General features: G+C 33.6%; 1 protein-coding gene across 1 annotated transcript; it reads left to right on the forward strand.

Annotated features, from left to right (window-relative positions):
- The first annotated feature begins 16,994 nt into the window (after window positions 1-16,994).
- On the forward strand, window positions 16,995-18,172 carry LOC138858945 (uncharacterized). Its single transcript, XM_070113018.1, has one exon. The coding sequence runs from the start codon at window positions 17,163-17,165 to the stop codon at window positions 18,051-18,053; it is 891 nt and encodes a 296-aa protein (XP_069969119.1). The 5' UTR covers window positions 16,995-17,162; the 3' UTR covers window positions 18,054-18,172.
- Window positions 18,173-24,429: the final 6,257 nt, after the last annotated feature.

The raw sequence follows: 24,429 nt of genomic DNA on the forward strand, positions 1-24,429 counted from the left end.
CTACTTATGGTATAATTTATTTCGTTAATTTTATAATTTAATGAAATTAAATGGACAGTTTTTCTTAAAAATAATGTGGTTTATCGCTGCATATGAATGAAATTGGTCTATCCTTTGTTTAAACCTTATAACCCTAATATACTGATTTCCGCTCCTTTTGTACAACAGCAATCTCATGAGGGGTATCATATTAAATCTAACCCCTATGGTTCAGTTTATATCACATATACCATGTTTGAGTTAAATAGCTTCTTTTTATAAAAGTTAACATATCGAAAAAAATACTATTTAAAATAGTAAATCTATGATCAATAACATAAGTTAATAAGATACCAAATTATAATCGAATAATAAATGTTAAATTCTTTCGCAACATTTTTATACTTTCGCAACATGTTGCAACAGAGTATAGTTCTGTTCACCAAACGGTTGTTTGCATCACCTAAAACTAATCGAGATATATATAGATTTCTATATACAAATATTTCTTCTAATATTTGGTGATAATCAGTGGATAGGTATATTTTCTCAGCCATCATGTTGAACTTATTATAAAATATACCAGATAACAATATAAAAATGTTTCTTAGAGTGCTGGACTTTGTATAGAGCAAAAATATCTTTCTAGAAAAAAACGCGTGAGATAAAAATTAGTAAAGTTAGTATTAGTTGGTAAAAGATAAACTGCGAGCCCATCGGTTAAAATGCTATTATCTATTATTTCAGTTTTGCGACACATTTTAATATGAAGGTCATGAGGTGAACTGTAAACTCAAGAAAATTATATTTTTACCTAGCGCCGTTGGCAGCTTATGAAAGGTTTAGATATTAAGACAGAAAGAAGAAAATCTACACACCTGCTCTACATATGTGTATAAAATACTTAATTATATGTAAGTTATTGTTAATTTAGCCTTCATGGGTAGACCCTTCAAAATAGATACCATAGATCCCCCTGTTTTAGAAAGCGTTTAACAAAAGCAATTTACGGAGGGGTTTTCCGAGCACATAATTTCAATACAATGAAATAAACTACTAATTTCTAAAATATAAATATAACTAAATAATTTGTATTGTTATGTTAGTGAATATCTATGTAATATATAGGTATACAAAAGTACGTAAGCTGTGTGTACAAAAATATACCATAATATAACTATTTTACTCTGTAGCAACATGTTGCAAGAGTATAATAAATATTAATACACTGTGTTTGTAGTTTCAGTTACACTAGATTTCTTGACCAGCAAAGTGCTGTATTCAAACTAATTTCAGTGTATTAGTTATATAGTGTTTAAACTATTGTTATATACAGTGGGAAGCAAAACCGTATTATATACAGTGGCGAGCAAACACATATACATATGTGCACCAGTGTACCATTGTACCTATACACCGAACAGGAAAGGAGTCATAGCAAGGATTCAATTACAGTGAAAGAGAGCAGCACCCAGTATCCAACTTTTCAGACCCTGACGGACGGAATTATATTAGTATTATATATAAGTATTTTATATTATAAGCTATTTATTATTTATTAATTATCCCTAGATTAAGTAGAAAACCTGTATTACTAAGTCTAGAAGACGTATAAGAGTTCTTCGTGCAAACTCTTTATATAGAGATAGTGAGCAGTCACAAGATACTGTAAGTCACGCTAATCGTAGATTAGATTCCTATGTACGTCTGTCCGAACAAATTATCAATACAAATCAACATAGAACCAAGCGGGAAAATCTCGAGGTACAGTCTTTTGAACAAAATTTAAATACTGTTAAACTTAGGGCAAGACGTCTAAATCCCCAAATCTGCTCTTAAGAGCAAATAAGAAATACTCGAGGTCATAGATCTCGGCGTGAAGTTCATCATATAACAAGGCGGCAAGATCCACAAATTCGCTCTGAGGAGCAAATAAGATATACTCGAGGACATAGATCTCGGCGCGAAGACCCCAAGGTTCGATCTGTTGAGCAAATGAGAAATAATGTTCAAAATATAACAAGACGACAAGATCCACAAATTCGTTCTGAAGAGCAAATATATAATATATATATATATATATATATAAATGCTGAGTATAGGAATTTAGAGCGCATTCGTGATCAAATGCAAAGAGAACATGCAAGAAGAAATCCTGAAATAAGGAGAGAGGAGCGTGATAGAGCAACACAACGTCGACAGCTTAGTAGGAGGGGTATGAGGGAAGAAATTTTGAATCAGAGACGTCTTAGACAAAGTCAAGTTCGCCTTTGTAGAGATAACCCGGTCAATAGGCAAATTGAAAACGAAAGACAGTCCCAACGAATCCGATTAACGAGAGAAAATAATGTTATAGAAAATGATTATAGTGGCAATTTACAGATTTCAAAAACATTTATTTCCAAAATATAAATAAGGGCCCTACTGAAATATGTATTTGCTGTGGCGGATTATGGTTTTTACACCAAGTTCGCAAATTAAATTTCGAAACTATTGCGCAAGGTCACCCGAATGCTACATCCGCCTTCTATTTAATGCAAAAATTTCCTTCGGAAGATGGAAATTACAATTTTTGTGGTACTTGCAAAAATGGATTGTTAAAAAGAACGTTCCAAAAATATGTTTATCTAACGGTCTAGACTTTCCTGAAATACCTGATTGTTTGAAAAATTTAACCCCAATTGAAGAACGTCTCATAATGCCTAGATTGTCTTTTATGACAATCCGTCCGTTAGGATATCAAGGTCAGAGTTCTCTCAAAGGTGCTGTTGTTAATATACCAATTTCTGTTAACAATATTGTGACATCTCTACCAAGGTCCTTTGATGAGGCTCATGTGATAAAAATTCATTTAAGAAGGCGTTTGGAGTACAATCATGATTACATGATCGATACTATACGCCCCGCAAAGATTATGGAAGCTTTGCAATTCTTAGTGAACACCCCTCTGTATCGTGAGCACAATATACAAATTAATGAAAACTGGATTTCAGAATTTAATAACCAGGAAGAAGTTCCGTTTGTTGCATCTGCAGAGGATTCCCGATTGGTTCAATCTTTTCGTGCGGCACAAACTTCTCATGATAATCCCTCAGGTAATAATATTCCCATGGGTCTTTTACCTTTCGAGCTAAACCCAGGCGGTCAAGAATCTCTTTTGGACAATATTCCTTTAGAAAACTTAGACTATAACCGTTTAGTCATAGCGCCAGGTGAAGGACAAAGACCAATTGACATAATTCAAGACAATAATTCAGAAAAGTTGTCATTTGGAACAATATACGCTGGGCAGAAACGTACATGCTCTGAAACATATAGCAAAATAATACGTTCTGAAATTCGCCGTTTTGACAGAAGAGCGTGTACCATTCTAAAGTTGTTCTATGATTACAAAAAATTAGAATTGCTACAAACTAAGAATAGTACATCCATTTGCCTTGGAAAGTTTTCAGGCCGCAACCAAGTTACGGCCCAAAATCTATTAAACGAAAACTTTGTTCAAAACTTGATTCAACACGATGATGGCTACAAGGTTTTGAAAGGCGTTAGATCCTCTCCTGCGCACTGGGAAGCTGAGAAGAAAAAGGCAATCGCTATGATTCGCCAATTTGGGCTTCCAACCTTCTTTATCACTTTATCGGCTGCAGAATCTCAGTGGGTTGAGCTTTTGGCCATCCTCTCTAAAACTGTTCATTCTAAAGATATTTCGGAAGAGGAAGCCAACAGTTTAACAACCCAAGATAGATATCGCCTAATTCGGTCAGACGCGGTTATTTGTGCTAGATATTTTGACTACCGCTATCGACAAATTCTTAAGCTTTTTAAAGATAAAGTCGGCATTTTTGGAGAGCATTTTGTCGCAAATTTCTACTGGAGAGTAGAGTTTCAACAGAGAGGTTCCCCGCATGTACATGGCATGTATTGGCTTAATAATGCTCCCAGAATCAACCTTCAAGATCCTCAGACATTCCCTGATGTCATTAGTTTTATTGACAATTATATTTCTACCGATGGTTCGATCAGCCACTTAGAAAATTATTTGGGTTATCAAAAGCATAACCACAGTCGGTCTTGTACTAGGGAAATAAGAGAACAACAGTTTTGTCGTTTTGGTATACCATATTCACCAATGCCTTCAACGCAAATACTGTTACCTCTTACAGAAACAAGTCAAAACTCAGAAAGACACAAGGAAAACTTTTTCAAAATTCAAAACCTTTTAAATTTAAATATGACTACAGGAGACATTTCTAATTTAAGAGATTTTGAACATTTCCTGTCTGATAGTAGAATAAATATGTCTTTTGATGACTATTTGTTAGCCCTTAGATCAAGTTTAACAAAACCCAAAAATTTTTCTAAAAAGAAAATTTTTGGAACTCCATAGAGCAAATATGGATATCCAATATTTACTGGATGCATATGCTTGCATATGTTCATATATAATTAATTATATTAACAAGTCTAATAGGGTAATTTCTAGGCCCTTAAATGAAGCTATATCAGAGGTAAATGCTGGAAATTATACTATTAAGCAAGAACTTAAACATATAGGTCACAAATTTATATCAGACACAGAAATATCTGCACAAGAAGCAGTATATTGCTGCATTGGGCTCCATCTTTCGGGAGCAAGTAATGCAGAAATATTTATAAATACCTCTCGACCAGAATTAATATATTATATATTAATATTATTATTCCAGTTGAGGAATTATTTTCTTTAGTTCAAAATCTTAATACTAAGCAAAGAACTTATTTGACACATTTGATGCACCAGCTAAAAACAAATCGCCCATTTTTTGAGTTCATTGGCGGCGGTGGAGGTGTAGGAAAGAGTCGTTTGATATCTGCAATATATCAAGCTCTTAACCATCGTTACAATTCTACACCTGGATCCAATCCAAGTTCCTTAAATGTTCTTCTTTGCGCACCTATGGGTAAAGCAGCATTCGGAATAGGTGGAATGACCCTTCATTCAAAATTCTCTTTACCTGTTAATCAGTTGAATAGAGAGTTGATGCCACTTAGCAATGACACAGTTAATTCATTGTATTCCAGACTTATCGATTTAAAATTAATCATAATTGATGAAATATCGATGGTAGGGGCTCGTATGTTTAGCTCTGTTGATGCGAGATTAAAACAAATTTTCAAAACAGACAGCCCCTTCGGTGGTATACCGATCATAGTGTTTGGTGATTTGAAGCAACTCTCACCTGTTGGAGATAGGTGGATATTCTCTCCTAATCCCAATGATGCATACATCACTTTAGTTGTTCCCCTTTGTGGGAGTTATTTAAATATTTTGATCTAACAGAAATAATGAGACAACGGGAGGATCAGGCCTTTGCAATTGCATTAAACCATATGGCATCTGGTATTACGACAAATGTGGACATATCACTCATTGAAGCTCTAGTAGTTAATTTCGAAGAAGTTCCCGATGATGCCATACATTTATTTTGGTCCAATGAAGAGACAAATAATTTCAATGCCTTTAAGTTCAGTCGAATCCGAACTGAAGCTATCCTTTCAACTGCAAAACACTTAGATAAAGGAATTGGTATAAGTGAAAATGAGAATATTTTGGAAGGAGTTAAACTTTTCAAAACTTCTGAAACGCAGGGACTGCTCTATGAATTGACACTAAAAACATCCGCCAAATATATGATTACAGTGAATATAAGCACGTGTGATGATTAGAAGTGGTTTTGTTTAAATGTTTCCGTATTAATATTCTGGTTCTATATAGAAATTCAGCTTTCTCTGTCACACATTTAATTGTTGAACTTCTGGAAGTCCTTATTTCTGAGTTATGCAATCAAAATGTGCTAATTGTTGGAGATTTCAAAATTTGTTTAATGTCTACAGGGAATTCAATAGGGAATCTGCTCCAAGAAAAAAACTTTAGTTCCCTGCTTGGTGTAGAATATTCGACTACACCTGCCGGTACACAAATTAATTGGGCATTTGCAAACATGGATCCTTCCCATGTTAATGCAATTACTTTTGAGACAGTACACAGCTATCATGACAGTATTTGGTCCCTATTTCCAACTAAAGTTTTCAGACTTATGGCAATAGTTTTTCATTTTTTTTTTCAAATATATATTAAGAAATGGTACAGCAATTTTGACAGTAGTTTTTAAGACAATTTTAAGAAAAATATGTAAATAATCCAATTAAGAAAATGTAAATTATATGTATAATTTGTTATTATATAAGACATTATTGTATAAATATATGATAGAAATTAAATAGTATAAGGAGAAAAGAAATATAAGTTGGATATATGTATAACAATCTATATAAAAATTTATGTTTAATATTGTAAATATTATATACAAATTAATATAATAATATAATTTTTTAAGTTGTTAATATTTATTACTTTTTAGCTAAATATGTATAATAATATCGATAAAAAATAGTATATAATAAAAAATTTATCAATACAGTTTTAATTCATTCTATATAAAATCAATTATAAGCATATACAAAAAACACAAGAACGATTGCTCTAGTTATTAAAATATATAAAGAAATCTCACTCGAGTATACCATTTGACTATGCGAGAGTATAAAATGTTCGGTTGCATCCGAACTTAGCACTTCCTTACTTTTTATACTCTCGCAACCTGTTGTTACAGAGTATAATAGGTTTGTTCCCCTAACGGTTGTTTGTATCACCTAAAACTAATCGAGTTAGATATAGAGTTATATATATATAAATGATCAGGATGAAGAGACGAGTTGAAACTGGGGTGACTGTCTGTCCGTCTGTGCAAGCTGTAACTTGAGTAAAAATTGAGATATCTTTATGAAACTTGGTCCCCATGTTCCTTGGTACCGTAAGACGGTTGGTATTGCAGATGGGCGTAATCGGACCACTGCCACGTCCACAAAACGCCATTAATCAAAAACAAATAAATTGCCATAACTAAGCCCCACAACAAGATACAAGACTCTTATTTGGTACACAGGATCACATTAGGGAGGGACATCTGCAGTTAAATTTTTTTTTAAAGTGGGCGTGGTACCGCCTCTAATAGGTTTAATGTGCATATCTCCTAAGCCCCTAATGCTATAATAACAAAATTCACTAGAAGCAAATGTTTTTAAAACTTCTACTTACAGTGTGAAAATAATTGAAATCGGGTGGCAACTCCGCCCACTCCCCATATAACGGTACCGTTAAAAACTTCTAAAAGCGCGATAAATCAAGCACTAAACACGCCAGAGACATTAAATTTTATCTGTGGGATGGTATGAGATGACTTTATAGGAACCGCGTTCAAAATTAGACAGTGGGCGTGGCACAGCCCACTTTTAGGTGAAAACCCATATCTTAGGATCCGTCAGTAATTTTATGCATCTATCATTTTCATGCACAGAAACTTTTCTATTGTCAATATCTAATCGTTGTTTTGAAAAAGGTTCTACAGTTGGATCTTGAAACATATGAACGCGCATGTTCACTGTCAGTTGTACTTTTTCAACATTATGCCACAGTCGCGATGATTTTAAACAAACGTTGTTATCGTCGAACGTGCTTGAAATCACCTTAAAGGTGTGCCGCCAAGTAGTATGCGGTGGTAAATTAATTTTTGTTCATCATTTAGTAGTGGAACATTGCGAGTAACAGTCGGTGCCAATTCGACAGTATCATACTGCGCTTCACGATTTATAACAGTTTTGATTAAATCATATGCACTCCGATTTGGTGCACTCATACCGAAACGGCTGATGACTTTGCCGATTTTCTCATAACCAAATGTTATGCATGCTCGGATCGGGAAACATGTCATCAGTACTAAATAATAGACTAATTTGTGTTCCTGTGCAATTCAATGTAGCTGCAGCAAGCACCTTCTAGCAATCCCAGTGCAAGCCTTGACTTTATACGTTGGAAACGGTTATCCATTTCTTTACATATATCTTGCAATTACAATGGTCCGGTCACAATAACCAACAACAGTCGCAGATAAAAGCGCCCAGTTTGTCTTGAATCGTGAATAATACGCGTAGGCCGGTTTCGAGATGAAGAACTAAATGGATAACTGCTGGATCCAGTCTATGAATTTGGAAACCGAAGATACGTCAGGCAGCTTAATTGGAGCTGATAAACCGGCCAATTTGACAAAATTAATTTCCTTTATTCACATACTTGCAAATATATTTGGAGCTCTTCATCGAACTCCACAACTCAACATTAATATATATAAGTATTGAATGTTATACTCAGCAATGTCAATGTCTGCGATATCGATATTAAATCGACAAAAAGAAATAATGTTAAACTCGCTATAAGAATAAAATAAACTCCAGAGTTGCACTGTAAAATTAAAAGTGATAAGTAATATGTAAATGTATTTTTCAATGCTGAATCATGTAAAAATAAAAACAAACAAGTAAGGAAGGGCTAAGTTCGGGTGTAACCGAATATTTTATACTCTTGCAACTTGCAAAAATCAAAGCAAAGAAAATATCCTCAAGTTTTAGGAAAACTTTATATTAAAAATTATTGCAAAACAATTTAACATTCATTATTCGACGAAATCGTCAATGGATTACAATTAAATTTGTATTTTATTAAGTTACATTATAGGTCATATATTCACGTAGTTTTATTATTATATTTTACTTCGCGTCAGCTAAAATTATATTAAAATCATCTTTAAATGAGATATATGGGATATAAACTCAACTGAAGAAGCTAAATTTAATTTAGTTGATGTGAAAACGTCAAGCAGAGGATCGCAATTCCTTATTTAAGGAATACAAGGTTTGGACAAAAGTGTAGATTAATTTCATTCACATTCCCACAAAATTTTTAAGAAAACTTCTTCATTTAATTTTATTAAAGTGTCATACATTTTGTCAGGTAGAAAATCAGAAATTATTATACAGGCTATATTGAAAACAGAGAAAGTTATAGGCTGATTGAATTAATTTTGACATTGCTGAGGTATACTTGAGATCACATTTTCAAGCAATTTTATAAATACATAATATACACATTGAACGACATCTTCGGCATAAGGTTTGTTAGAATAACGAAAATCAAAATAGGTAGTATTTGGGAGTTGGAGTATTCGCATATTTTCGGCATTAAACTATATACAAGTATAATATGTATTTTATAAAACTAAACTATAGTACCTCCAATATTATACGTTCGGTTAATTTTGCTAAGATATCTTACATATTGACTGGTATATGTATATGGCATAAGCCCAACCGGAAGTTTGAAACTCTTATATTAGGTATATGAGAGATTAGGGTAATATTGACCCGATTTTTATCTATTTTTAGCAATGCAACATACTATTAACAGAATAAAATACTCCGAGAGTTTCATTAATGTACCTTACATACCATCAAATTGAAATAGCACACATATTAGCCAATATATGCGGTATGAAGTAAACCGGAAGTTCTAGAGCTACAGACTGGCATACTTTTTCAGAAAGAGATTTTCTCCGAAATGGAATATATATCTCACAGATTGACCGTAATTTCCCGTAGAAAGTTAGCAGCAGGCACTGAGGCCTGCCCATATTCCGTAACAGGGGTTTGAACATTTATTGACCGATTTTGACAATTTTTGACTTGAGATGGTATACCTCAAAAGCACTATTTGTGCAAAGTCTTGTCCAAATATATTCTTTGGTGCTTGATTTGTATACTGGAAAGTGAAAGAATCATATGAAATTTAAAATTGTACTAGATAGGAAGTAGGTAGGGTTGGTGTCCGATTTCGATCATTTTCTCATTGTGAGATGGGATTAATAAAATAAGTTTATGTATCAAATTTTGTTGAAATTGATCAAGTAACGATCGGTGCCACGCCCATCGTCCAATTTTGTCAATGTTTCTTTTAAAACCCTCTTGTACCATCCCGGATGTAAAATTTAATGTCTCTGGCTAATTTAGTTATTGATTTATCGTACTTTTAGTAGTTTTTAACAAAATCGTTAAATAGGGAGTGGGGGGATCACCCAATTTCATCCATTTTCAAACTGTGGAAGGAAGTGTCAAAAATATTTATTCTGTGCAAATGTGGGTTATATAGCTTGAAATGTTTAGGTGAAATATACATTTAACTTATTAGAGGCGGGGCCACGTCTATTTTTGAAAAAAATTTCAACCATAGATGCCTCTCTCCAATTGGGCCTTCGGAACCAAATTACAGATATATACATATATTGATGTAGTGCTTAGTTATGGCGTTTTACAAGTTTTATTTTAATGGCGTTTTTTGGGCATGGCAGTGGTACGATTACGCCCATCTACTAATGGGGCTAAGAAAAATGTGTACCAAGTTTCAGCAAGATATCTTAATTTCTACTCAAGTTATAGCTTGCACGGACGGACGGACACACAGACAGACATCCGGATTTCAACTCGTCTCGTCATCCTGATCATTTATATATATATAACCTTAAATCTATCTCGATTAAATTTGGGTGTTACGCACAACCGTTAGGTGAATATAACTATTATACTCTGTAGCAACATGTTGCAAGTGTATAAAAATCGACTATTTTACGAGGTATATGTATTACTTGAATGAAGTGTACTTTGATCAGCCAGCATATACATAATATAATGTATTTTGCACCTCCAGTTGACTTTGTACCGTATATGTATATTAGTGAATGCTTAACATACCATACCTTAACCAAATATAATAAAGTTATTATCTTGGATATACAGTAGTTCTATGCCGGAAATATTAATTCTCATCATTAGAGTTCACTTTATACCGAATCCATTATATAAATATTTTTTCGAGCATACATTACTTTAATACCTGAATTAAATTAAATCAGTCTAGGCTTTCCGGTTGACTTTTATCAATGTGTTAAATATTTAGATTAAATTAAGTGGAAATGTTCCCCCAACCCCCTCATCAGTAACTTAATTATTTTTGGCTCACTGTTTGAAGTAGATATTAGTTAGTGACTCTGTCTACTACTTATATCCAGTACACTGAAATTTTAGAATTATATTTTCGTTCATTTTATGGTGCAGATGTATATCGGTATACATGTATATGCGAGATGTCTCAATAAAATTAAGCGGGAATATTTCGATTAGCAATATGTTATTTTGTAGTAAAATATAAGGGGGATTCTCTTTGTCTTTCAAAATTGCACGAACTGTAAAAATGCTATATTAAACTATGCAAGAGTGCAATAACACCACATGACAGAAACAGATCAGCGAAATGCTGGAATTATTTTGTTACGTCTCATAGAGGGAAAATTAATATGGGTTTTATTGTAGCAAATTTAATAGCCATTGCATATTTTTTTAGCTTGTGTTTTGTTGTTGTACATAGATGTTTTGCAAGGGTTTTGCATGAACAAGAGAGTGCCCTTATAGTGATATGGGCTAATAATGATCGGTTGCACATGAAATTAGCCCTTTCTTAGTTGTTTTTATTGGTGTTATACTTGTATGTTTCCCTTTTCAAACTATTTCAAGAAAATTTCATACGATTAATTGAAATTTAGAAACGTTATAAAAATTACTTATTATTTTCTCAAAAATGTGTACATTGAATTTCAAAATCTTTACTTCCATATCTTTAGCGCCTGCTTTTCAAGTTCAAATTGAGAAATGATAGGAAATATACACATGTAGCTTTAATTTTGAAATCAAATAGTGTATTCCTTGGGGGGAAAAATAATAATTAAAAATACAAGTCCGGCCCCGCCAAATATAACAATAAGTCAATAAGTACAAAAGCAAAATTTCACCCTTATTCCAACTCTTGCGTGACCAACGCCTACTTTACTGCCACTTTCCCCAGTATTTTAGTACTATCGCTTTGCGCTCTTTTACATATACATATGTTCACAAATTATTCGAACGGTGGTAGAGTCAAAACTTATATAGATTTCCATATTTTACATGTCAAAAGAACAAAACAATGCCAACCAACTCATTTGCAATATCTATTATTTAGCTTAACAAAACCTATTATATCATTATAATTAGTAGAAAAACTTTTTTTGAAAAAAACTATCAAAAACGAAAATCAAGCATCACTTGGGAAACTTTCACTCTTACGTTTTGAGAAGCGCAGAAAACGTTGCTCTTTTTTCAGGTCAGAAGGCAATACATAAACAACCTAATTTAGAGTAATGAGTTATACACCCGGATAGCCAATATAGTATAGTTTTATTGGATATATCTATGAATTTTGGAATTTGCAGTTAAATACTTTAACAAATTTTTCCTCAAAGTAAAAATTTCCGTTTCACCCGAACAACTTATAGAACAGATATTTTCTAGTTTATAAAATTAGCAAATGAATTAATCTAAATATATATACATAAATGAAGTTATTATGTGCATATACATGTGTATTGGTATATTAACATAAATTGGTTTCCTTAGTATTCAATCTTTTTCTAAAGTTTGGGCTATTTCTAATAGAATGGAAGTAAATGCTACTCAACTGGAAAGTTTAACTATTCGTTTTGACCACTTTAGTTACTATGGTATTTTGTTGTCGCCGTCGGTAAACTAACTTGACCAGCTCCAACAATGACTAAATTCACAACGTAATGGTATGCTTTTAATATTTTTTAATATTATGAATATGTTCGTGTTTGCTCGTACGAATCTGCGTATATGTAAATGTACATACATATGTTAAACAAATAAACACGAATCTTTTCTACATTAACTTCAACCCATTTCATGTACATACGCATGTACTAATATTTGTACTATTTATGTTAAGACTTTACTTAACTCTTACTTGATACTAGTTTTAATACCATACATCTTTTTCCTACATTACCAAATATTTTAGCACTAAAAGCGTATCCACAAAATTGTAGAATTTTTTAATTCTTAATTAGTAGTTGTGGTGAAATATAATATAAAAATATTGTATAACAATAAATGTACGGTTTCTATTTGTGCTATAGTTACGTCACAGTGTGTTTGCTCTTTGAACTGAGCTATTCTGTACTTTTTAGTACAAAAAAAAAAAAAAAATCAAATATATATAGTAATTACAAACTTATAGTTTGGGACATAAGAAATAATGGCCCCCGGGCCCCCCAATCTTGGGGATAACAGATTTGCCTTGCTGGCCAAAACGAAAAAAAATAAAAAAAAACAATTTGAGCCGTTTCCTAATCTCCCAGAAATAGAAGTGAAAAATCCTAAATATGTTGTATTATCGTCCGTTGATATAAATAAACCATTAAATAAGTATAATTGCTTTGCAATTCATTCCGCATTAAAATTACTATGCAAAGAAATCATAAAAATCACAGAACTACGCGACGGAAGTCTTTGCCAGTAAAAGACAAATCAACCGCCGAAAAGTTCATTCGTACTAAATTTTTACACGGTGTCTGTGAAGTGAATACAAAATACCATGAAAAACTTAATTGTATTAAAGGCACAATATATGCCCCATACCTAATCGACCTAAGTGAAGAGGAAATCATTAAAAACTTATCTGACCAAGGAGTTGTTGAAGTGTACAAATTTTCCAAAAACATAGATGGAAAACCAAAACATACCGGAGTCTGTCTCCTTACTTTTGATAAGTACCAACTTCCCAACCACATAGATGTCACATGGCATTCTGTTAAGGTTAGACCATATTTTCCAAACCCAATGCGATGCAAAAACTGCGGGAAATTAAATCATACTGCAAAACGCTGCAACAACCCAAAAATGTGCGATCGCTGCAATCTACCTCCTCATAACCCTGACATATGCACACGTACAATGTGTACAAACTGCGCAGGAGAACACCCATCTTTTGACAGATCTTGTCCCAAATTTTTGCAATCTAAAGAGATTTTGAAATTGCAAGTACAAAACAAATGTACAATGAGAGAAGCGATAAACATATATAAAAATCAATGCCTATCTATTGTTGGTGGTCCTTCATTCTCATCTATTATCAAAAGCCCAATAATAAATAACAACCAAAAACATATTCCAAAGCAAACTACAAAAAACGTAAGCGGAAAAACCAGTTTTGAGCATACTTCTGATCAACAACAAAATCTAACATCGAAAATCACCTCCTTTCCACAAATCCCAAACAGTGATAACGAACTATACGAATTTTTATCACAACGAATAATCGATTACCAAAACATCCTACCTGCACAAGAAAACAATGAAATTCCTTCCCAAAACAACAATGCAACCGAAAACAATAATACTTCTTATAGACTTGCCTACAATAACAACCCACAACATATCAGCATTGAAAAAGCACAAAATTCTAATCCAAATGATTCACACAATTCTTCTTTCACCAGTCCTTCTTCCCACTCCAACAACAAAACTTCATTATCTATAGAAAACCTAGCCCCACAACACTAATCATATATACACATATATAATAACATAATTCTCCCACAATTCTCTTAATTCTTAGTGATTTCAATTTTGCAATGGAATATCCACGGATATTTTAATAATTATCACGAATTGCAGCTACTAATTAAAGACCTGAAACCTTCAGTGTTTTGTTTACAAGAAACACATATACGCCATAATTTCGACCCTAAACCTCCATATGGCTATAATGGTTATTTCCTTAATAGCCCTCAATACCAATACAGCAAACAAGGTGTTGCAATTTTGGTAAAATAAGACATACCTCATAAAATTGTTTTTACCAATATCACCTTACTCACTATTGCGATTGAGATATTATTTAATCCAAAACTAACAATAATCAATACCTACATCCTTCCCAAGCAAAGTTTCTCTTGCTCAGATATCTTAAATATTTTAAATAAAACGCAAAATCCTATTCTTTGGATGGGTGATTTCAACTCATGGAGCCCGATCTGGGGTTCTCCTCTAACAAACGATAGAGGTACAAAGATTGAAGACGTCTTATTAAGCAGCAACCTCATAGTTTTAAACGATGGTAGTCCTACACACTTCTCCACCCATCAATCGTTCACTCATGTAGATGTCACGACATGTTCCTCCAATATCTTTCCGTTATGTTCTTGGAAGGTCCTTAGGGACCTCCATGGTAGTGATCATTTCCCATTGATGATAGAAATCGGATTTCCCGCAGACATGTCCACGAAAAAGTTTAAACCAATTTTTCTTACACATAAAGCCAATTGGGAGAAATACAAAGATCTCTGCTCATCAATATCTAGTAAATTCATTGTTTCGAGTAATATTAATCAAGAGGCCGCTGTAAGAAAAATAATATGTTCGTCAGCACACCACACCATCCCTCAAACCAAGAATACATATCAACACCGATATAAACCATGGTGGAATAGTGAACTAGAAATCCTTCGAACACAAAAACGCAAAAGTTGGTATAAATATAAAAAAACACGCAACCTTCTTGATCTCTTAACATATAAACCGCGACAATGCTATCTTTAAATGACAAACCAAAAAGGCTAAGGAAATATGTCTGGAGGAATTTACTGAAAATATTAACACCAAAACCTCTCCTCCACTTATTTGGCGTGACATAAGACGCCTGTCTGGCGTGAAAAAACCTATTACAATCACTTACTTAAACACCCAATCTGGATTAACTAACGACCCAATTATTATAGCGAACGAGTTCGCCACGTTCTGGAGCTCTTATTCAAGTGACTCTACTTTCACAAAACAGTTCGCAGCTGAAAAACAAAAATATTTAGGCCATAAATTTTTACCTAGCGGAAATCTTAGTTATCCAGCGCTAAGTTTAGAGTCTAATATTTCCACTGATGAGTTTGACGTCGCACTATCAAACTCCAGAGGTAAAACACCAGGTATCGACAGGATTACCTATGACATGTTAAGACACATCCCACATGACGTTAAAAAAAGGATAGTAAATCTTTACAATAAAATACTTTCAAACGGTATATACCTCCAAAGTTGGAAAATCGCTGAAATCGTCCCAATACCGAAACCTGGAAAATCTTCATCAGAACTCACAAGCTATAGGCCTATTTCGCTGCTCTCTTGTTTAAGAAAAGTTCTGGAGAAAATAATCTCCAAACGTTTAATGTGGTACGCAGAGAAGAGTAGACTAATCACTCACAACCAAGTCGCATTCAGAAAAAATCAAGGTACAATGGATGCCCTTTTACACTTTGAGCACCATTCTTCCAAAATTATCTCGAATAAGGGGCACGTTACCTGCCTTAGCTTAGACTTTGAAAAAGCGTATGGCCGTATCGGACTGCATAAAGTTCTACAACAATTAGCAAAATGGAAATTGGGACCAAAATGTTGCAACCTACTTAAAATTTTTTTAACAAATCGAAGATTTCGGGTTAAAGTTCATAATCATTTTTCTCACTGTTTGCCTTTAGAAAATGGAGTTCCTCAAGGTTCCCCTTTGTCTGTGGTCATATTTATAATTGTATTTAATGAAATCAGCGAGATACTATCCAATTTCCCAGTCTACTACTGTATGTATGCAGACGACATTCTGATATTTTCAAAACAACTGGATCTGAATAACGTCAAATTAACTTTTACGGAAATACTTAATAATATATCTAACTGGTCGCTTACATATGTGTCGTAAAAGAAAATGTGATAATATTACTTTCTCTTTTAATAACATAAAAATACCTACTTTAAATGAAATTAAAATTTTAGGATTAATTTTTGACTCTAAGTTTAAGTTCAAAAAACATTGTTTATATATAAGAAAAAAATTGTTCGATAGGTTAAATATAATAAAGTTTTTAGCTTCACGACATTCTTTTGTTCATCCTACAATACTTATCAATATCGTGAGATCTTTACTACGCTCAATTATCGATTATGGACTACCAATATACGGATATCACGCCGGCAGCGAGCTAAAGAAACTCTATGCGCCTTATCACATGGCAGTAAGACGTAGTCTTAGGGCAGTCCCAACTTCCAGCATCAAAAGCATTCTCAATGCCACACATTAACGAAAGATTGGAGATTAACACATTACGACTGATTCCAAAGGTATATCTAGGCTCTAACCGAATTTGCTCAACGACATACGTTCGGCCACCCGTAAAAAACGAACATCCAAGTTCCCATCAACAATACACCTAATTCTAAAGTACGTTGATGAACTTGATATTCACCTTTCACCCAAACGTTCGAAGATTAGCAAACATCCTCCATGGGCTCTAGACTCTTCTGTTATAGAAGATAAACTGATGACCTGGAACAAAGCCTCCACTAACTACGAGGTGTATAAACAAGAGTTTATGCAGCGCAAGACAGATCTCTATTCAGAAGGATGGAAATTTATTTACACCGATGTTTCAAAAAATCCCCACAACACCGCATATGCAGTGGTTTCCGAGAACTCGGAAATCATTAAATATGGATTACTTTTGTCACCATCTTCTGTTTTTACCGCAGAAGCATACGCAATAACAGAAGCTATCCAATGGATCACGTCTTCCAAAGGTAAATATGTTATCTGTACCGACAGCCTTGCAACAGTCACAGCTATTCGAAATACATCCAACAGCAGCCCTCTAATCAGTGAAATTCGGGACAAATTGATTGATAGCCGAAATAAAATTAAAGTAATGTGCATTCCAGGACACTGTGGCATTCCAGGCAACGAACTCGCTGATAAGGAAGCAAAAAACGCCACTCTTAGTCCATGTATTTACGTGAGAACTAATGAAAGCAACGACATTTTGCGATTTGTTGTAAATTTCTCAAAGCTTAAAGCTAAAGCGGAATGGTATACTTACGACAACCGTTACCGGCTCGTTAACCCCGAACTAAGAAAAGCAGTATACCCCTCTACATGCAGCATCCCGGAGATAAAAATTTTTACACGACTCCGTTTAGGACACACCATCTTAACGCACCAACATATTCTGGACCGCAACATAACGCCTGGCTGCCGGCTATGCAACGGTCCAACAAATTCTGTAGAACACATACTGAACATATGTCCTACCTTTCGTCATATAAGACGGGACTATGTCGAGTCTTCTCCTTCGAAACTCCTCAAAGAACCGTCAACTGCCAACATAAAAGAAATCTACAACTTCATCTCCAGAGCCAAACTAAAGCATCTCATCTAAAACCACCATAATAAAATTTGACCACAATTTTCCTATACTAACATATATTGCTACCTCTTAATTCTAAGCAAAAGCATAGACATTAGTATTTAAGTATAACCATAAGTATTACTATATACTTGTACATACATATTCATAAGTAAAATCTCATACAAAAAAGTACAAGTAAAATTAAGCCTACAGCTGAAGGCCTGTCGCTAGTGCTGTTATATTTTATAGGTAGTATAATTATTTATAACTGTATTTCCTTTAATAAAATAAAATAAAAATAAAAAAATAAATACATCACATTTAGTCGAGTAATCAATGATAAAGGCAGTGTCACGTCCAATGTCTAATTTTGACACAGAATCTTATGATGTCCTTCTGTATCATATAGGATATAGTTTTTTTTAAAACTTCTGACTTTTTATTTAGTGAGTTTTTGCACTTTAAGTAGTTTTCAATATAATCGTTATATTGGTACCTAATTTATTGGTGGGGCCCTGAATAAATTAGCTTGATATAGCTGCACTAGTTTGTGAGATAGGTACATTTAACTTATTAGGGTTAAGCCTTTTTTTAATATATTGTTTGTTCGCCATTTAGTTATCGCGTTATAATATACCTATGTATATATATACATAACTTTATATATATCTCGATTAGTTGTTGCAAAAAACCGTTAGGTGATGAAAACTGTTATCCTCTCTAGAATCATGTTGCGAGAGTATGCATATACAAGTACATATGTATGTACAATTCAAAAGTTCCAGGACGTTTTAAACAACGCGGCTTCTAGTGGCGCCATCTGTCTGAAATTAAATCTAAAACTTATATAACAGCTGACTTGTGTAACAGCTGAGATATCGCGCTACATGTGACATTACATTTGTAGTGTCGGTCGGAAATGAGCATCGAACAAAGAGCCAACATTAAGTTTGGTTTTAAACTTGGTAAAACTTTTACCAAAACTCATCAAATGATGAAACAAGTTTATGGCGATGATTGTCTATCCCGTAGCCGTATTCACGAGTGGTTTAAACGTTTTCAAGAGGGACGGAAGGACTTGGAAGACGACGAACGTTCGGGCCGACCAAAAGATGTTGTGAACGAAAAAAACACGGAAATTGTGCGTAAATTCATTAAAAAAGAGCTGAAATCATCGCTTAAATATATGGCATGGGAATTATCAATATCCGCAGCGTCCATTTATCGTATTTTGACAGAAAATTTGGGCCTCAGAAAGGTTTGTGCTCGGTTTGTCCTGCACACTTTGAAACAACACGAAAAAGACCTCAGAATTCAACATTCAAGAGACATCATTAAAGAGGCCAAAAAGGACCCCAACTTTTTGTATTCGATTGTGACTGGTGACGAAACGTGGTGCTTTGAATATGAGAAATTGAGGAAAACTACATTTGGCCATGAAAGGAAACCGCTATGCTGACGTTGATGCCATCCAAAAGGCGACGACCGCCATTCTCAACGCTATACCGACAAATGACCTAAAAAAGTTATTCGATAACCTTCTTGAACGTGCAAAACGTTGTATTCATTCGGAAGGAGACTATTTTGAACGCGACCAATAAAAACATATAATATTCGTTTTTTAATAAAAGTCCTGAACCTTTTACTTCCCTAGCACCTTATACACTTACATATATAATATAAAATTTTCCGAACATCCACGTATCACGTATAGAAACTATCTTAATGAAATTCAGAGAGCGTCTCTTTTTAATAATAGTGTATCCTTGTGCGCAAAATGGATAAAATTGAGTGAATACCTCCCATAGCCTCCATATACCTAAGAATTTTCAAAAATCTGGTTGACTTTGTTTTTTTCGTCTAAACTTCATGATCTTAATATAATGACTTCCGGTTCTCTATTTGATGTTTTCCATATGTATCTAATATATTGAAATTCGTCGCTTTATTTACTTACATTTAATTTAAGTTAATTAGGTTAATTTCAATACATGTAAATATCTCGAACAAGAAGCAAAGTGTGATAATGCTATAACTGACCATTTCAACGCCCACAAACTGCGGTTAAGAGAAAAACTTATAAAGTGCTATAACTAAGCCACAAATTAAGATATAAAACTGTAATTTGATGCAGCGAATCCCAGTTGGAAGGAGCATTTGTAGTTTAGAAATTTTTAAAAAGTGGGCGTAGTACCGCCCCTTACTAAGTTTTATGTGCACATCTCCCAAACCTCCAAAGCTGTATCAACCAAACACCGTCCACTCCCCATATAACAGTTAACTTGAAAAATACTAAAGGACGATAACTCGCTAAATCAGAAGCATTAAATTTCACATCCTACATGACACAAACAGGCCGGTGTCAAAATTCCTTCTGATTATTTCATTTTACAGTATATAAATCAAGCATCAGTAAAGCTATCGGAATAAAACATTGAGAAATATTGCCCTTAAGGTCTGCCACCATACTGCAAAAAATTGTTAAAATCATGTCAATAATTCTCTAAGTCTCAATATACCTAAAATAGTCATTTCTGACTTTGCGTTCGGTTTTAAATTGTTTATTTAGGTCAATATGTGCGATATTTTAATAAATTTAATATTTTCTTAACCAGTAGTTGATTAAAAATGAAATCGGTTCTAAACTCCAACCCTTAACAAACATTAATATACATATATCGGACCAAGTGTTATATGACTTGATATATTGTAGATATATCGGACTAAGTGTTTTAGTTAAATACCAAATATAATTTGATCCATCCATACTTTCGTCGAATAATGAATATAGAATGCTTTCAAAATATTTTTATACTCTTGCAACATGTTGCTACAGAGTATTATAGTTTGTTCACCTAACGGATGTTTGTATCACCTCAAAACTAATCGAGACAGATATATAAATCATCAGGATGATGAGATGAGTTGAAATTGGGATGTCTGTCTGTCCGTCCGTCCGCCCGTCTATCCGTCTGTCTGTGCAAGCGGTAACTTGAGTAAATATTAAGATATCGTGGTATTGGTACACGTGTTTCTTGTAGACTGCTACGCTAACAAAACGCCATAATTCGAAAACCTAAATTGTCATAACTAAGCCGGTTTGGCAAATCATTTCGACGCCACTTGCGACAGCGGAAAAATAGGTAAAATCGGATGATAACTACTCCCACTCTCCATATAACGGTTTTGTTAAAAACTACTAAAAGTGCGATAAATCAATAACCAAATACGTTAGACACATTAAATTTTAGATCCTGGATGCCACCGCCTTCATTTAAGTGAAATCAGATATAATATTTTTGGATCTACTCCACCAATTTCAGTCAAATGGGGGACATTAGATTATTTTAACATTTCCATTCTAGAGTACGACAAAATCGGACCGCAACCATGTCTACTTCCCATAAAACAAAACTTTAAATTTCATCTGATTTTTTTCACTTTCTTGTATACAAATTGAATAATATATCGGCATTATTCGCACATATACTGCACGCATATTGCCTTTAACGTATGCCATCTCAGGTCGAAAAATTGTTAAAATCGGACCATAACTATTCAAACTCCCAAATACAAAAATGTGGACCATAGACTCTATGACTGACTATTTACAGAAAATATCGGTAAATGTGTGACATATATTATTGAAATTAGGAGAGGATCCTTTCCTGATAATTATATGTCTGTATGTCAAAAATGGGTTGAATCGGGTCAATAGATCAGCTGACTTTATACCACATACAAGTAAGTCGGCCAATATATGAGTTATCTTATATAGATTAATTAAGCGTGTTTTTCTCATAACGACGCATCTGTGTACTTTAAATGTATAAAATCGGGTGAAAACTTGTCATAGCCCCCATATGATGATGTAAGACGATCTCACTGGGATATGTGAGGTTAATCTAATACTTGTATATAAAATTCTCGTGTCATGGTGTTTGTTGCCAAACTCCTCCGAAACGGCTGGACCGATTTTGATGAAATTTGGTGTGTTTATACGGTAGGTCTGAGAATCGGTCAACACGTATTTTTTATACCCCTAAATGTTCACCCCAAATATTATTAATTTATATTTTCTAGAAGACATTTTTTGTTTTTATTTTTACATGATTCAGCATTGAAAAATACATATACCATAATAATTTTTATGTAGTATAGTTCCATCAACCAACCAGTTATCCCCGCCATGTGTCTCCCGTTGTCACTTCTCAACCAGCAAACATCACGGAGTAGGAATAAAAATAAGTCGGCTTATTTTATTCTCATTAAGTCAAGTTAATTTCATTCTCATACCGAATTAAACATTATTTCTTTGTGCATCTCGAAAACAGCAGAAGCCGTTCATGAACGAAACAGCGCTTTATATTTTTATAAATCCACTAAAAACTACTAAAAAACTTTGCATAAATACTCCTATTCAAAAGTAGCACGCTATTGCATATAGATTGAATCAATTGAAAAAATGGATACCTCTCAAGCAAGGCACACCATACGTAAACGCAGCATTATACTGCACAGAAACACAAATTCGTCTACTATTTGCTATAGTATCGACGACATGTTTCCCGGCTCAACCACAAATGATGTGGGATAAATACAAAGATTCGATGACTGATGATGTATTGTATCGACATCGTACAAGGTGCTATCATTCAGTAACGCAATGTACAATGAAGCATTCAATACTATTGAGGATCATTGCATTGTCATTGCGAATTTACCAATTAGTCATTTCGGTATGAGTTCACCACATCGAATTGCATCTGATTCAATCAACACAGATAAAAATCGTGAAATAAAGTATGATACTGTCGAATTCTCCCACTACTACTGACAGTAAACATGCTTTATATGCTTCAAGATCCATCTGCCGAAACTTTCTCAAAACAATTGTTAGATAATGGCAATGAAGCTATTTATGAAAATAGTGGATGTATATACTCTCATTGATAATATACTTCCGGATGTACACACAAAATATAAGATTGGCTAGCAGAAAGATTGATTTTGGCAGCAAAAAATGTGGACGTCAACGGATTAAATTCAAAGATAAAACAGTTGTTGCCAGGGACCACGGCTTTGCAATGGCGCTAGATTAGTTATTAAAAATTAAAGAAAAACATTAATGAATCCACCATTTTGAATGACAAGTTTGGATTCCAAAATGTATTGCTGCAACGACTTCCTATAGATGTGCCAATTGAATTTAAGCGCACTCAATTTCCAATTAGATTGACATTCGCAATGGCGATGAATCGCTTCCACATTCTATTGCGTTGAGTGGTTAAACTTTGTTTACTTTTAATTGAAATAATATAATTAATAATATATACTGGTATATATTAATAAGAGTATTCGTTATTAATTCCAAAATGGGTCTGTTTTTAAAAGCATTTCCTAAAAAACAATATTTCTTAAAAATAACGTATATGGCAAAACAACGTTTGTTATAAAATTAATTGAGTCTGTGACCAATAAAATAATTTAATAAAATACCAAATTTGGTCGTAATTCATTCATGATTTCGTCAAATAATGAATGCCGAATTCTTTTTCATTTTTGAACTCTTGAAAATGTTGCTACAGAGTGTAATATTTTTTTCACCTAACGGTTGTTTGTATCACCTAAAATTAATCGAGACAGATATAAGTTTACATATATAATATATGAATGATCAGGATTAGATCTTTGCAAGTTGCAAGAGTATGAAATATTTGGTTACACTTGAACTTAGCCATTCCTTACTTGTTAAATATGAAGTTTTACCAGCACCTGAAGGTATTTCCCCGTCTTTGATCCTTGCAAGTTGCAAGAGTATGTTCGGTTATACCCGAACTTAGCCCTTTTTACCTTTTTAATATGACATTTTTATCAAGTAATTCAGTATATGCATTATGATCCAAATACGCTTTTGTTAAAATAAAGCTATTGCGTACTAATGATAATGGAGCCGACATTTAAATATTAAAAGAAAAGTTAACAGCTTTTTTACTACTGGTTTTTGCTTTTACGGTACTTGATCCTTGCTTTAAAAGCCAAATACTTTTTAACTGAGGAAATTGAAAGGTATAAGACTTTATTAAGAGATCAATTAAATTCGTTGCAAAGAAATATCTATTTGTACTTGCAACAATACAACGCTTAAACAGTTTTTTAGTGCAGCAGGACACCAACTTAGCGATAGACATTGTTCTGATTTTCTTTGATTTGACTTCTTTAAAAAATTCTAGCCGTTAAATGATATTTTCCTAACTGATACTTGATGTCAATGTTTGTAGAAAAATTATATGTAAATAGAGGTATATGCAATATATTTAAATAAAATATTTATATCCATATATGTTTTATTTCCGGAATTTGTACAAAACTGTAGTCGGCCCTCATTTAGCAAAAAATATCATGT

The sequence above is a fragment of the Bactrocera oleae genome, chromosome 2, assembly GCF_042242935.1.
Source record: "Bactrocera oleae isolate idBacOlea1 chromosome 2, idBacOlea1, whole genome shotgun sequence".
NCBI classification, from domain to species: domain Eukaryota; kingdom Metazoa; phylum Arthropoda; class Insecta; order Diptera; family Tephritidae; genus Bactrocera; species Bactrocera oleae.

What these genes read in the sequence shown, in the direction of transcription:
- LOC138858945 (XM_070113018.1), top strand. Translation starts at nt 17,163, where the DNA reads ATGACCTGGAACAAAGCCTCCACTAACTACGAGGTGTATAAACAAGAG.